At 44.3% G+C, this 14,568-nt stretch overlaps 1 protein-coding gene across 1 annotated transcript; it reads right to left on the bottom strand.

Moving 5' to 3' along the window:
* Positions 1-1,570: 1,570 nt before the first annotated feature.
* rtn4rl2a (reticulon 4 receptor-like 2 a) lies at positions 1,571-5,250 on the bottom strand. The gene is made up of 4 exons (XM_032542674.1): positions 4,943-5,250; positions 4,152-4,378; positions 3,744-3,977; positions 1,571-3,556 (listed from the first exon to the last, which is right to left on the bottom strand). The coding sequence occupies exons 1-4, from the start codon at positions 4,998-5,000 to the stop codon at positions 2,696-2,698; spliced, it is 1,380 nt and encodes a 459-aa protein (XP_032398565.1). The 5' UTR covers positions 5,001-5,250; the 3' UTR covers positions 1,571-2,695.
* Between the last annotated feature and the right edge of the window lie 9,318 nt (positions 5,251-14,568).

The following is a 14,568-nucleotide window of genomic DNA, read 5'->3' as shown; positions in this document are numbered from 1 at the left end:
TGTGTGTGTGTGTGTGTGTGTGTGTGCTTTTATTGCTTGTGTTTGAGTGGATACTCACTAAGACATAGAATGAAACGCCCACACACGCACATTTTGTTTAAACAAGTATGAATATATTTGTCCTTTATGCTGCATTTTTCAATAACACACTTCTTTTTCTATCACAGTAAAAATCAATAACAATTAAGCCAACTCATTCACGCCGTATAGAATTATTACTTTCTTTCTCCAATACAAAACAGAGAAGATACACATTGAAAGACAGGGAAACAAATTATATTACTGGCACTTTGGTTGACTGACAGTGACCCCACTGTCACGGCCACTGAAGAGCACCCAGTGGAACCCTCCTCCACCGTCACGGCCACTGAAGAGCACCCAGTGGGACCCTCCTCCACCGTCACGGCCACTGAAGAGCACCCAGTGGGACCCTCCTCCACCGTCACGGCCACTGAAGAGCACCCAGTGGGACCCTCCTCCACTGTCACGGCCACTGAAGAGCACCCAGTGGGACCCTCCTCCACGAGACTCAACCCAAGAATAAATAAACAGAGAGATCACACCGAATATTTTCCCAAAATCGTTCTTCTCCATTGACGGAAAATCTCAAAGAGGCAGTCGTTTTTACTGTAACTCTGTCAACAGATTGTGTGAGATTGCTTGTGTGTGCGTGTGTGTGTGTGTCTCTCACACACTCTCTCTCTCTCTAAGAAAACCTCCTACTCTTTCACTCCTACTACATCTTGGCCTTGCCCTCGTCTCCTCTATTGGAGCTGGGGGCCCTCTACTTCTATCCTTCTCTGGCCTTGAGGGACGGTGGATGCTGTAGGAAAACGGTGTGCAATTAAAAGTAAGGGGGGGGGGCACAAATACAGTATCTTATGCAATGTGGAGACATGCTTTGAAGAGGGAGGGATTGATACGGGTTGGCTGCTGAATGAGAGAGTGCATCACTATATTTGGTAACTTCCTCCCTTTTTTTTCGCACTTCTGCTGCTCGCTCTGAAAATGTTATTCTCCTTATTTTTGCAGTCTCAGCATGAAAGGCGTTCATGTAGTGTTTGACTGTTAAGCTCACTCTCCTCTATCGCTTCCCGTTATCTCAATCAGTCTGTCTGCGTGTCGGAGCGGCAGAGAGCAGGAAACACCTTAGGACTAACTCCCGTTGCTCTCTTAGTGGATTTACAAACCGGCCAATTTGCACCTTGTCCGTCCATCTGGCACCGCCCACCAATGAGTCAGTGCAGCGACAAGCCTGCTGACGTATTTGCCTTTTGAAGAGGAGCCAGCTTACAGATCCATTCATCCTCATTCCTCCAGACATTCACAGACAGATGTCCATCACAGCCGGAGCTATTCAGAGCGTCACTAGCTGTGCCATCAGATCCATGTGCTCGGCCCTTTCAGTCCCCTTTCGTCCCGTTTTAGTTACACGGCGGCATTCTGCCACTTTTTGTGTTTTTAGCGGTGTTGTCACACATTTGTTATTTGCTTTTGCTTCCAACACAATTTTTTTTTTTAAGTAAGTTTGTAAATACTGCCCCAAAGAAAAAGCATGATTCAGGAAATATTCGGTGTAATTTTTTTTTTTATCAAGATCTTCAGCATCCAAGTCAACAATCTTTACACAGTATATCAATATGTCACAGAAAGACATCCAAAAACTAAAATCTCTGGCTTCCTGACTGGAAGCATTCTCTCCTTGTGGTTGTCTCAACTGACACCACGTTTACAGAAAATGGTGTGATGGTGGTGTGAGCTGGATGGATGGAACAACTACCGATGAGTGGGTTTATTACTTTGCTCCTACTGCTTCTGCCGCCAGCACTGTCCTTCACAGTGTCAAACTGCTTTCTCACTGTCTCTTTTCTTATTGCTGCAAGAACACTGTCCCCCTGCTCCCTCCCTTTTCCTCTCTTCCTCTTTCTGATCCTCTTTCGTTGGAAACAACCCTCCCTTCCTCTATTCTCCCTGTCATTTTCCTTGCAACCTTCCTTCTCTGTCTATGTCCCTGCATTCCTCTCTCTTTCTCTCTCTCTTTCTTCCCAGCTTCACAGTATGTTGTCTTCTCCTCACTGTAAACTCAGCCTCACTGTCCTCTGTGCTGTTGAAGTACTGGCCTTCACTTCTGGCTGAAGATGAAAATGATTGAAGTGGACCACAGAAATCATCAGATATCACAAAAATACATACCTATTTACATGACACTTTAAGTGACTTTAAGTCATTACTGTGCACTGGTTCTAACAGTAGTTGCAGTATTGGTAACAGCCAGTTAATTGGATGCACTAATAAGCAATAGTAGTTATACTGTAACTAAATTGTGGTGACAACGTTGACAACATCATTCACAGCTGCTATCAAATTGCACTGATATTAATGATGGACTCAGCCCTCGTAGCCCTGATTACAGGGAATCATAAACATGACACCATACAGGTGAGACACAGAAAGCCATACCTGTAGAGTATTGTAGATGTATATGAACTTAGCTAAAGAACTCTTATCAGCCCTGGAAAGTGTTGAGCCCTGTAGGTGGTAGATTCAGAATCTAACCGTCCCCCTATCTCCCTCGCTGTGCCTTGAGAACTGGCTAACAGCAAAGCGGGCAAAGGGGGTGTAGAGTCTAACAGGTAACCTCGCAGCCTTTAAAACAGGCTGGAAGTGGGTAGGGGTAAGGGACTGAGAGTCAAATTCAGCCAAACAGCAGGTGGAGGTTGAGGCATAGGCTGATGACAGAAAGGACTAGTAGTGAGAGGAAAGAGGGCAATGAGGACGAGGGAGAGGAGGAAGATGGAGGCAGGTCAAACTCAGGTGGACATTCGAGCTCGAAGCATCGCAGGGTGACACCTGAGTCCTCGTTGCCGTAGTTAGCCCAGTACTCTTCTGCGTCGAGTTTGGGCAACGCCAGCTCTTCCTCCCCTAACTCGTACTTGACTACCGAGGTGGTTGTGGAGGGGCCTTTGCCGTACAAACCAGCTTTGACAGTCTCTGAGGATTTCTCAAAAAGGCCTTTTGTGGACGACTGGGGCTTGTTCTTGTGGAACCACCAGCGGGTTTTGGTGCTGAAGGTGGTGGTGGTGGAGCCAGCGATGGAGCCAGGGTCAGGCAGGGGGCAGAGGGCGAAGTCCATCTCGCGGAGGAAGCGGAGGTCCTGGTTGCGTCGGTTGGAAGGGGAGGCGCAGATCACCTCAGATGAAGAGACGCGGGCCTCGCGAAACCACTCCCACAGGGCACGGGCCTCGCAGCCACAGGACCAGGGGTTGGCGTTGAGGCGGAGGAACTCGATGCCCTGTGTGTCCCTGAGGGCCTGGCTGGGCATCTCGGCCAAGGAGTTGTTGAAGAGGAAGAGCATGGTCAGGCGGCCGAGGTCGCGAAAGGCGCGGCGGTTCACCTGCCTGATGCGGTTGTCGTGGAGGAGGAGGCGGTCGAGGTTGACCAGGCCGCGGAACACGTTCTCTGAGAGGGTGCGGATACGGTTGCCGTGCAGGAATAGCTGGCTTAGGTTGATAAGGTCAGAAAAGATGTCGTCCTGCAGGAAGTGAAGGTTATTCTCCTGAGGAAGAAAATAAAAGAGGAGAAGGGATTTAGCATTAAAAGAACAGACAAAATGAGATTTGTGATATTTGTAATTTGGACTTGTGTGAGGCTGTGTATGTGCATGTGTGGGTCGCTGCACACATGGATCTATCTAACTGTGTGTCTGTGTGTCAGTTAACTAAATGCATCTCCGGCGCCCCTACCTGCAGGTAGAGGAACTGCAGGCTGTACAGCTTGTGGAAGATGTCATGGGGCAGGGCAGTGAGCCGGCAGCGGTGCATGTGGAGGCTTTGGAGCTTCTCTAGGCCGCGGAAGGCTCCCCCCTCCAGCCTGTGGAGGTTGGGGTTGTCCCCCAGGTCCAACTCCTCCAAGTCCCTCAGCTCACTGAAGGACCCTGCCTCAATCCACGTGATGTTGTTGGAGTACAGCCACAGGACCTGAGGCAAGAAAATACATGTTTAATTCTTCTCTGTGGATATTACTTCACTCTAAATGTGGAAAATATTAACAACAATGCTGAAAAAGAAATTTTCTGTGCCTCAAAAAATTAAAACACAGTATCACACTTCTCCTTCCCATTCTCTAAATTGTCCAGACTCTCCAAATCTTACCTGAGTCCCGAAGCCAAAAGAGCCAACTCTAAGCTCCGTGATGCGGTTGTTCTGGAGGAATACACGCTGCGACTCATTGGGCACTCCGACCGGGACGGCGGTGAAGTTCTGCGCCTGGCAGCTCACAGTCATGGGCGTCGGGTAGCACACGCACAGGTGCGGACACGCCGACGCCGGACTAGGCTTGCCGAGGACCAGCCACACCACCAGCCAGAGGGAGAGACCGCCTGGAGGAGAGCGGGGAGAGATGGAAGTGAGCGGGAGCTGTCCGTGGTGCTTATATCATCCGGTACTAGACATCAAAACGGCACGCTGAGTCCAAACCGGTGCGTATTCATGACTTAATTATTGCATTGGTATTTTAGTTTGATTAACATTTAGAGTATCTACACTTCACAGCTTTATGTTTCTACGATAAATTAAGTTTACGTCTCAGCACCACACTTGCGCCGACAATTACGCACAGCCTGATCCAAAAATGTCAAAACATCGGCTCTTTCTTAGCGTTATTCAAAGTTCTTCCTATATTCCACTTTTCATATTCTGCAATCTGACTTAGAAATCATAAAATAATTCATTTCATGACAGAACTTCAGTGTTTCCTTTTCGAATATGTATCCAATCATCCAATCACGTATCCATTTTCATATCCATGTTACATTTCATTCAAAAAGTAGACTACCTCAAGCTGCCTTGTAAAAACGTAGGTGAAAAACAGATGAAAAGCAGCATTAGCTGTATGTTTGTAGTGTCTATGCGTCCAAAACCAAAGAATACAAAGACAAACTTACTTTTGCAGTTGCGCATGATGGAGCATCGTCGGCTCCGAGTAATCGAAGAGGTGTCCATCCTGAACCAAAGCCCAAAGCGAGTTAGCCTAAGAGGGCGAAGTAAAGCCTGCTATCTCCGCTGATGCCCTGGTTCCCGAGTCGGAGCGACTGAGAGTGTGCCGGTTGATGGCTACCACTGTCCCATATATACTCCAGCATCCCGTTATTGCCTACGGCAGTGGGCACTGAGGAATCTCCTACGTCATGATACGGGGTCATGAATGAGTGAGGGCGGCAAGAAACGGAAAGGGGAGGGGCCGACCGTAGGGGATTCTCTTGGAGAGTTTGTATGCGCGTAAAGACTGGTTGGAGACGTGCGCTCAGACTCTGGGAGGAGGAGACTTTCTCGACGCACATAGAAAACAGAGGGAGGGAGGGCGAGTGAAAGTAGAAACAGTGATGGGGGGGGGGGGGATTGCAAGGCACGGTGCCCGGTAATGATGACTGGGATATGTGGAGGAGCGGAGAACGGGTAGGAGAAGCGCGCACAGCTCGTTTCCTGGCTGGCTCTCTCAGAGACCATTATGGGCTGCTTCCGGCGCGCTGCTGCCACACAGAGCTACAGATAAGGGCTTAGATGGTTCTGCCTGAGAAAACTGAGGATGCCCCCGGTTTATGATTCAAACACCAGGGAGAACTCAGTGCCAGAAAATAATCACACAAAACAACCATGACTGAGTAGTATTTGTTTTGGAGGCTAAATATGAAATCCTCCAGTCATTCTGTTTGTAAGATAAATTATTTTAAGATGATTTTTAAGATGAAGTGGCTAAACAAGATAAGAGTGGTCAGACAGAAGTATAATTTTTATAACTATTTAAAGACGTTTGGAATCTGTAAAAATGAATGGGACTTGTCGAATATATTTCCTGTCAGTTTTTTTATTGCACAGGTTGAAATGTTATTAATTAGGTTTGTAAATGGGGAATTGGACTAGTAATTAAGCCAAAAAGCAGAAAGACAGCAAAACACAACAGATGCCTTAATATGCACACCACTTCAAGTCTGTTCAGCTGTGTGTCTGTGCCTCAAGCTGTCAGTGCTTGTGTCAAACCACGTGCTGTAAGACAGTAAGATAGCATCCATTTTGGCCATGATACAGTGGGATTAATGAACATAGATTGATTGAATGTTATTTCATGATGTAGTTTACTACTTAACAGGACTGAGGGGATCTACATTGTATTGTAAATACTGCAGCCCTGAATACCTTTGCAACACTTTTAAATGTGTTGACACTAAAACATATTCATTTAATATGAGGCTTGCTTTGTGGCATTGAGATCGTTTTAGGGATCATTATTATTTAATAATATTGATTGATAAATGAAATGATGAATTGAATCCTTTTGAGTACATTTTCCTAATTGTACGTATCCATACTTAATTATAATAATAATGTATACTTTATTAATCCCGCAAGGGGAAATTACAATTTACACACAGGCCTGCACTACACACACATGCTCAGGTCCTATACATGCACTAATGGAGAGATGTCAGAGTGGGGGGGGGGGCTGCCCATGGAAAGGCACGGGGTTCGGTGCCTTGCTCAAGAACACCTTGGCAGTGCCCAGGAGGTGAACTGGCACCTCTCCGGCTACCAGTCCTCCACCATCTCAACACAATACCCCTATGCTTTGACTCAAGTAATATTTTTGATGCCAGAGAGAAGGTTCACAGTGCAGCATTTGTACTGTAATCTGAGTACTTCCATTGCTTCCAATCCATGACCAGTGGTCAGCATTGCTCTACATCAGTGGTTTTTCAAAGTGGGGTCCAGGGACCCCCAGGGGTCTTCCCAGCAAAAAGGGGAATAAGTCATGTTCATTATAATTCCATCCATAAGTAACACAATGACACAATACAGGACTATTTAAGTCATTGATTTCATAACATGTTCTGTGTCTAAAAGCAAAAATCCAAACAGATGGGGGTCCGTGGTCCAATTTGTTCCAGTTTAGGGGTCCTTGAAGTGAAATCATATGGGGAACACTGCTCCACATTAATACCAAAAAACACAAATTTTTCCAATTTTGAAACCTCATAAAAAGCTGCAACCGAAGATTAAAGTGTAGCAACGCAAACGATCAACATATTATGACAAAGTGCAGCTACAGTATAAAGAGTAGGAAAGTGTGTGTGTGTGTGTGTGTGTGTGTGTGTGTGTGTGTGTGTGACATTAAACGATACAAAACAACTTACAAACCCAGTAAAGGTCTGAATCCACTTTGATAGCATAGTTTCCTCAGAGCATTGTGTTAGTGTTAATGCTATTAAGAAACTATGTAACACTAAATCAACTTCATTCCAAGCGTTCCAGCCATGCCTGCAGCACTAGAACAGGTTAGAGTTGCCCTTGGAGACTGAGCCCTGCCCCTTTTTATGTCTGACATTGGAAATAAAAAGATGAATGGAGATTACCACTCAGACCAAAAGTCATGAGGAGGTAGACAACAGAAGCAAACCCGTTCATAGTAATACACAGGCGGCTCAACATTCTTTAATCTGAGCCTAAGGCATCATAAACAAATGAGTAATCGAGGAGATCCATTACTCATTGTGTGTTGCTGCTCCCTCACGTGTTCTGCTTTGTCCTTATCTGGACTTGTGGATGTGCTTTGGTGCCCCCAACACCTCACACAGGCCTCCGCTTCACACAAACCCACACTACCAGCTGTGGAAATGTGTCAGTGTTTGTCTGTGCATGTGTGTTTGCACGGCTGCCCGCTGAGGCACAACTTAGTCTAAATGCCACCGCGGAGTGTCAGTTGTGCCAGTCACCCACACAGTAGGTTTGCGCTACTGTGTAGGCAAACTCTCTCCTCAATGAGTGTGCTGGTTGTTAGCGAATGTTTGTGTCATCCCCACACAGAAACCAACCGAGGCTTCCCCAGCCCGCAGCCACTCCTGCACATCTGCCAGCCCGTCTCCCCGTCCTCCGTCCTGCACGTCGGTCTCTATCCGTCTGGATCCCGCTGTATATCCTACTATTTACTCCCTGCCCGGCGTTGATCCACTGTTAGTTACCAGTTGAGGAGTGCGTCACTGCGCCGAGCAGCAGGGTGCTGTTATCTTTCTCTGGGTGCTGTGAAAAACCCTGAAACACACTGATCCAAAGAAGCCTCCTGGATTCATTGCTACAGGTGTAATTCCGTCTGGCATGACGTCCAAACTGCAGGTGTAAGAGGATGTCAGTGAGGGTGATGGGATACTTTAGTAGAGGTGTGTCTGTTGCCAAGGTGACCACACACATCCCTCTTTTTCTCTGGCCTGTGATGAAGCTTTTAAAAAAAAAAGGGTATGGTCTTCGTGTTATTAAACTGCAACCCCCTTTCACACAATTTACATTAGATTCAAAACATTTGCTTCCCTTGAATAGCATCCTGGCGTGCTATTGGTTTAATTAGGATAATCAGGGAGCCTGGTTTTTACACGGTTCAACTCATTAGTGTGCACAAAAGATTGTGTTTGCACAAGTTGTACAATCAGTGTATTGTGCGTCCCACCGGGGGACTAATGAGGAGGAAAAAGGAAGGAGATGAGCACGCGGGGATACAACAGACGGTGCTACGTTCATGCAGTAAAAGACTGATGCAGACACACATACTTGACACACACATGCACTGAAATACACAGCGTAAGACAGCGCAGTGTCACGCACACAAGCCGTGAGACAAAGAAAACCAGGACTGTGCTGCGCTTCTGGAACGTGACTCAACATGTCATGTTGTTTTGTGGGAAACTTTCTAACACGTTTCTTATTGGCGCGGTCCGTCTAGCTCTCACACTCACGCCTTCACACAGGCAGCAGCGTCTTTCAGACTCCGTCCAATTGTCATTGACAAAGACGCTATTCTTCAGAGTCTTGCTCGCCGCCCCTCTCCTTCATCGGATTTCTCTTTGTCTTCCTCTGCTCCCTCCCTTTTTTTTTTGCCAGTGCATTTGTTCTGTCCCTTGGCGTCACCACTTCCGCTTAACCATATACTGCTGCTTGATTTTTCCACACGCTGGCACACAATCGCCTGCACAATGGCTACCGGAGTGAAGGGATTGAGTTTATGAAGGGCCAGACAGCCATGTAAGGAAAATGTCGTCACTTTGGTGTTATTATTTTAATAATTTGAAAGTTGTACTTAAATATCAGGTTGTTTGAAATTGATCATTTTTGCATTTGTTTCTTTTCATTCTAGAAGAAGAACATCATTAACAGAAGCACATAAAAACACATTATTTATTAGTAATTATGCAGACGCAGATGCAGAGATGGATGATCCGTGGGCATCTAGACAGCCCTGTTCTTCTCCCGTTTGTGCGTTGTGTGTAATTTTACAGGAAGCTCAGTTCACTCAGTATGTGGACCACTACTCGCTACTGTCCAGAGATGTGTGATGGTGTTTGCTTTGGTTTCTTTTCCTCCTTCTTTTGTTTTTTTTGGTTCTGTCTTGTCTCCTCGTGTTTGTGTCTTAGTGTCCTCCCCGGTCTTGTGTGGTAGTCCGTCTTGTGTTCCCCTGTGAGTTCCTGTGTGTTCTGTTTCCTGTTTCATGTTGATAGTATGGTTTCCTGTTCTGTCTAGTCTTGCCTAGTTTTACTTTTTGTCTGTCTGGTTGTCCTGCCCTGCCCTATATCACCTGTTCCTCGTGACCTCTTTACCTCTTTCATGTAACCTGTGTGTTCCCTTTGTCTCTTGTCAGATTGTCTGGTTACTTTGTGTAGTACACAGCGTGTTGTTCCCGTTCCTCTGGCCCTGTGAGTTTTTCCCGGCCTTTGAATTTTTGCTTTTTTGGATTTTTGGTTTTTGGGACTTTGTTTTGCATTCAGTGCATCCTGTGTTTGTGTTACTTTTGTTTTGTTTTTGTGAAGACTAAAGCCTTGGAAGCTCTCTCATGACAAGATGTCTAGTAAGAACCGGATACAGTGTTCGAGGCGGAGGCCCGTTCGTTCCTATGATACATACTCAGTGGAACATGAAGCCAGAAAAGTTCAGCTTCTGCATAAGAAATGACCTGGATGATTGGAGCTGTGTCCGTACTGCGGGGCCCGTCCAGCCGGCGCACTGGAGACCTCTGCCGGCCGAGCTAGCTTCTTCCGGTTTAGCGCTCCACAAAATTAAAAATGGAATAAATTATTAAATCATGCAGCTCTTCTAAACATTCCAAATTTTATCGGACAAATTAAATACGGATGGTGAAACGAGTCATTTCGCAAGGGGTTGTGACGCTCAAGAACATGTGTCCAATGATTTACAGCCGTCTCTTTCCTCATGTAAGTCTATGGAAAAAAGTATTTTTATCCCTCATGGTATTTTACCTGACGCATATTCCTGGGGGCGAGGTTCTGTCTTCTGTGGCTCTGGAGGGAGATGATGTCATTAGGGGTTAATCGGAAAGTAGCCTAATCCTAGCAACTTTGTCATATTCTGCATTTATATCTGTGGAATTATACTCGGAACAGCTGCGGAAAGGCTCCGTCCCGACTCCGGCGATCCCCAGCCCTCCGGAGAAGATACGCACAGCTTCTAGTTCTGCTAGATGCCGGAGAGCTCCGCAGCAGTGCAGCACACGGCAGATATTGCGGGACAGGAAGTTGAGCACAGAAACAAAAGAAAACATCCAGTTAATTTTCAAAATGAAATAGAGTGTGCTCACGGCGGATCACGTCTCCCAGCACAGAGTTCGTTCCTCCTCTGCTCATCTCGACGGAAACCAACTGTTGTTGGCTTTGTGGTTTTATTCTACCTGAATTTGCGAGAAGTCATTGGTCCTTGAGACTTCAGCTGTCAGTCATGGCCCGCAACCGTTCTGCAACAAATCCGGACCTGGTGGGTGTTGACGGACGGCAGAGCACCGAGCCGACATGTAGCGGAGCCGGTCCCCAGTCGCTCCGCAACCGGTGGAAATCAGAAGTAACTGTGCATAGATATGTCCATGGTGCCTGAAGTAGCAGACAGCTTAACTGCAACTTTGTTTTTGCTGTCTCTGTGTCTCAGTCTTGCCCTTCTCTCAGATTTTGTCTACAATCTGTAATATTCTCTAAACTATATAGCTGGGGGCGGGGAGGGGGTATTAAAAAGTATGGAACCAAAACTGTTGTTGTTGATGGGGCAGTTTGCCAGTTGCGGGTGAATAACCCCCCACCCCCCCTATAAATTCAAACAAATCGCCTACTAAGTACTAAGGTACTACACAGGTGTATTATTCTGTACATCAGACTAGAAGCAGTGTAATTATTTGAGTCTTTTTCAGAGGCCAATGCAGTTGTGTTCAGCTGATAAAAAGTTGCCTTTACGCAGTGACGACAATCAAGTTTTTGCACCAAAATGAAGTGAATGAAAAAAGATCCTAACACATATTTCCAGCTGCAGTCACTGTGGAACATATGACAACAAATGTGTAGAAAACAAACAATTTACAGTGCATTTCTTTTAGTAGTCATATGAATTAAGGTTCATAAGAACATCCTGTTGTATATTAATACAGACAGTTTTCTAACCAAACGATGCCCAGACAATACAGTACAGAAGAGTCCTGAGTCACTACGATGAATCCTGTACTACATAGCATCCTTTGTCCTGGCAGGCATGCACGGATTTTATAAAGTGATACTTTCTCTGTTTTCTTTGGTCAATGCAACTTCCTGTCCTCCTCTTTCATCACCAGCAGAACACTTGTGTAACACTCAACCATATGGGTTTGCATGTGTTCAGATCAATATTGTGCACGCTCCCTCCTCCTCCATCCCTCCCTCACTCGCTCGCTCCATTTCTCTTTACAGCTTTTATTCAGTGTCCTCTCACTCGAAAATCACCAGAAAGCTTTTTCTTCACACTCTCTTTCTGTCTCTCACTCTCTGTTGTATGCTTTACAAGGTGTAATACATACAATTGAATTTGACTGTAAAACATTGGGGAATAAAAAGTAATATACAGACAAATACATAGCAGAATGCACTTGTAATTAAATAACCATGTTTGAGAGTAACAACCCACATTGGGCACAAGCAACAAGCCCATGTGCTGTACCTGTGCCCATGTGCTTCCCAGCATGGACTACTTAAAAAGATCTACACACATAAGTCTTGATTTGCTTGTTTTGCATCATTGTTATTAGCTGTGTTGCACATTCAGCCTTTTCACACTTGAGTTATTGCTTGATACAGTTGTTACGAATGAACGTGGACAGTAGAGTCTCACATTGCCAGAACTCCCCAGGTCTGAGTCTGTACGGTCCTGCTACACCACTTATCCATTTTTCTTCTTGGATAGTCAATAAAAAACCCTCTGGCTTTCTGTATTTCTTTAAACCAATCCCGTCGGTCCTGGGCGACGTTAAGCATGCAAAGGCAGCGAGAGGGGAGGGACGTCACGCGTTGGACGTCAATGCCAAAGTTGGGTGGGATTACTTTCAAATGTACTCAGTGACTGAATACAAATGCAATGGCATTTGTATTTTAAATTAGTAATGTAATACAAATTATGTATTCTAATCTGAATACTTTTGGACTTCAAAGTGTAACATTAAACATGTTGCACATTATACTAAAACATGGATGCAGCCACAAAAAATTAAGTTAAATGTTCTTGTTTTTCTTTCTTTTACTATGTCCAATACAAATAAAATGCACTTTGCATGTTCAGCATTTGTGTTAAAATCTTAGTCAAGTCACCATTAACAGAACTGGTAACCTGTCAGGATTAATTTACTGTCCTTTGATATACAGTAGTGGAACATATTCAGCATTCAACCTTGATAATGTCACACATTTCTTACAATTGTAATCTGAATTGATTATAGTTACTATTATAGTTATAGTTAAACAATTACCAAGTAATCATTTACTTGCTAGAGTGTTGCTCCATAACTGTAGTTATCTTATACGGATTCCAGATTTCTCCGGAGACATTCATTTCTCCTCTTAATATTTGGGCTGTTCAGATCCCATACATTGAGCATATTTCTGAGCCATACTCCAGAATAAGATGTTTTTATCACTTCAGGCTGATATGAAAAGAACTTCAGAAAACATGTACGTACTCTATGTATAAATCAAATAAGAATCCATAGAAACCCTAGCTTTGTATGAGGACGTTGTATTTGACGGCAGTCAGAAAGGAAATTCTACCAATGCCTTCTTGATATTATCTTTGAACATTTCTCATGGAGAGAAATATTTCTCCTCATGCAGAGACCACATGCACACTCCCTTCTGGGTAGCCTTGTGGTTTTAAATGATGCTTTCAAGGGAGATGGTGATCACTAATATTGTGTTGGATGAATATAGAAGGATCAGAATCAGTCAGGTCATATTTTCTTTGTCACGTTACATAGCAATTGCGTTGTTCTTTCCTCTGATGTGTTACAGTGTTTGATTTGCTTCACCATCCTCTACATCTCAATCTGTCTCTCCATCTGTTCCATTCAGCTTCATTGGCATGATTATGGCACTTTCAAAGCACACTGTAAGTGGATCAACGTCATAGTTTTATTAATTCCCCTCCTGCTTCTCTGACATTTTCCTCCCTAATATTATCAGTGCTTGTTTCACCTGCGCATGTGTGTGTGTGTGTGTGTGTGTCTATGTTGGCACGTACCGTATATTTTCACTTTATTCCCGGTGTAAGGTCTGGTTTTTGATCTCTCTCTCCTACTTTACTCTGTCAATTACATTTAATTAAAACACCTTTTAGCATGATTGTTCTGTAATTATGTTGCCAAATCAGTTATGCACCTGCTGCTCATCAAGAGCAAAAGCACAGAGAAACAGAACAAGAATATGTAGGAAAATGATATCTAACAGGCTTTTGAAAGGGAAGAAAGACCGTGGTGAAGGCAAGGCCAAGAAAAGACCACCAGCACAATCGGTGCCTGGATAATGCAATACAATAGAGAGTGAGAAGAGTAAGAGGATAGAGGGAGAGAATATATATATATATATATATATATATATATATATATATATATATATATATTAACTTCATTTCTTATTTGAGGAGCAGGTGGTGTACATGGAGCCACCGTTTTTTGACTTTATACTATGACTTTTGCTTGCATACAATACTATACTATGACTTTTTTATGACTTTTGTCAAACTATACTATTACTATACTATTTTCTATTACTTTTTATGACTTTTTTGACATATGACTCATTTGACACACTATATGACTATATGATTTTTTTACATACAATACTATGACATACTATTTCCATGACTTTTTTCAAAATATTATACCATGACTTTTTTTTTATTACATACTTTACTGTGACCTTTTGTTATTGTTTTGACATACAGTAGCATGGTATTTTATGACATCCTAGACTAGGACTTTTTATGACTTTTTCAACATGCTGTTGTGGTTGTGTGTTTCTGTCGTATGTTCTGTTTCCTGTTTTGTTTTGATAGTCTGTGTTTCTAGTCTAATCTTGTCTGGTTTTACTTCCTGTCTAAGCTGATGTCTTCAGTCCAGCAGACCCTTTCGCCTGTCTTCAGTCCAGCAGACCCTTTTGCCTGTCTTCAGTCCAGCTGACCCGTTGCCTGTCTTCAGTCCAGCTGACCCGTCGCCTGTCTTCAGTCCAGCTGACCCGTC

This window comes from Etheostoma spectabile, chromosome 2 (assembly GCF_008692095.1).
Source record: "Etheostoma spectabile isolate EspeVRDwgs_2016 chromosome 2, UIUC_Espe_1.0, whole genome shotgun sequence".
In the NCBI taxonomy this organism is placed as follows: domain Eukaryota; kingdom Metazoa; phylum Chordata; class Actinopteri; order Perciformes; family Percidae; genus Etheostoma; species Etheostoma spectabile.
Note: the sequence above shows the minus strand (reverse complement) of the source record. Positions and strands in the feature narration are given on the sequence as shown.

Excerpts from the sequence above, each read along its gene's own strand:
- rtn4rl2a (XM_032542674.1), bottom strand. The coding sequence starts at position 5,000 with ATGGACACCTCTTCGATTACTCGGAGCCGACGATGCTCCATCATGCGC. Across the intron at positions 4,379-4,942 it reads CATCATGCGCAACTGCAAAA|GCGGTCTCTCCCTCTGGCTG; the intron begins GTAAGTTTGTCT and ends GCTCTCCTCCAG. Across the intron at positions 3,978-4,151 it reads CTTTTGGCTTCGGGACTCAG|GTCCTGTGGCTGTACTCCAA; the intron begins GTAAGATTTGGA and ends TTCTTGCCTCAG.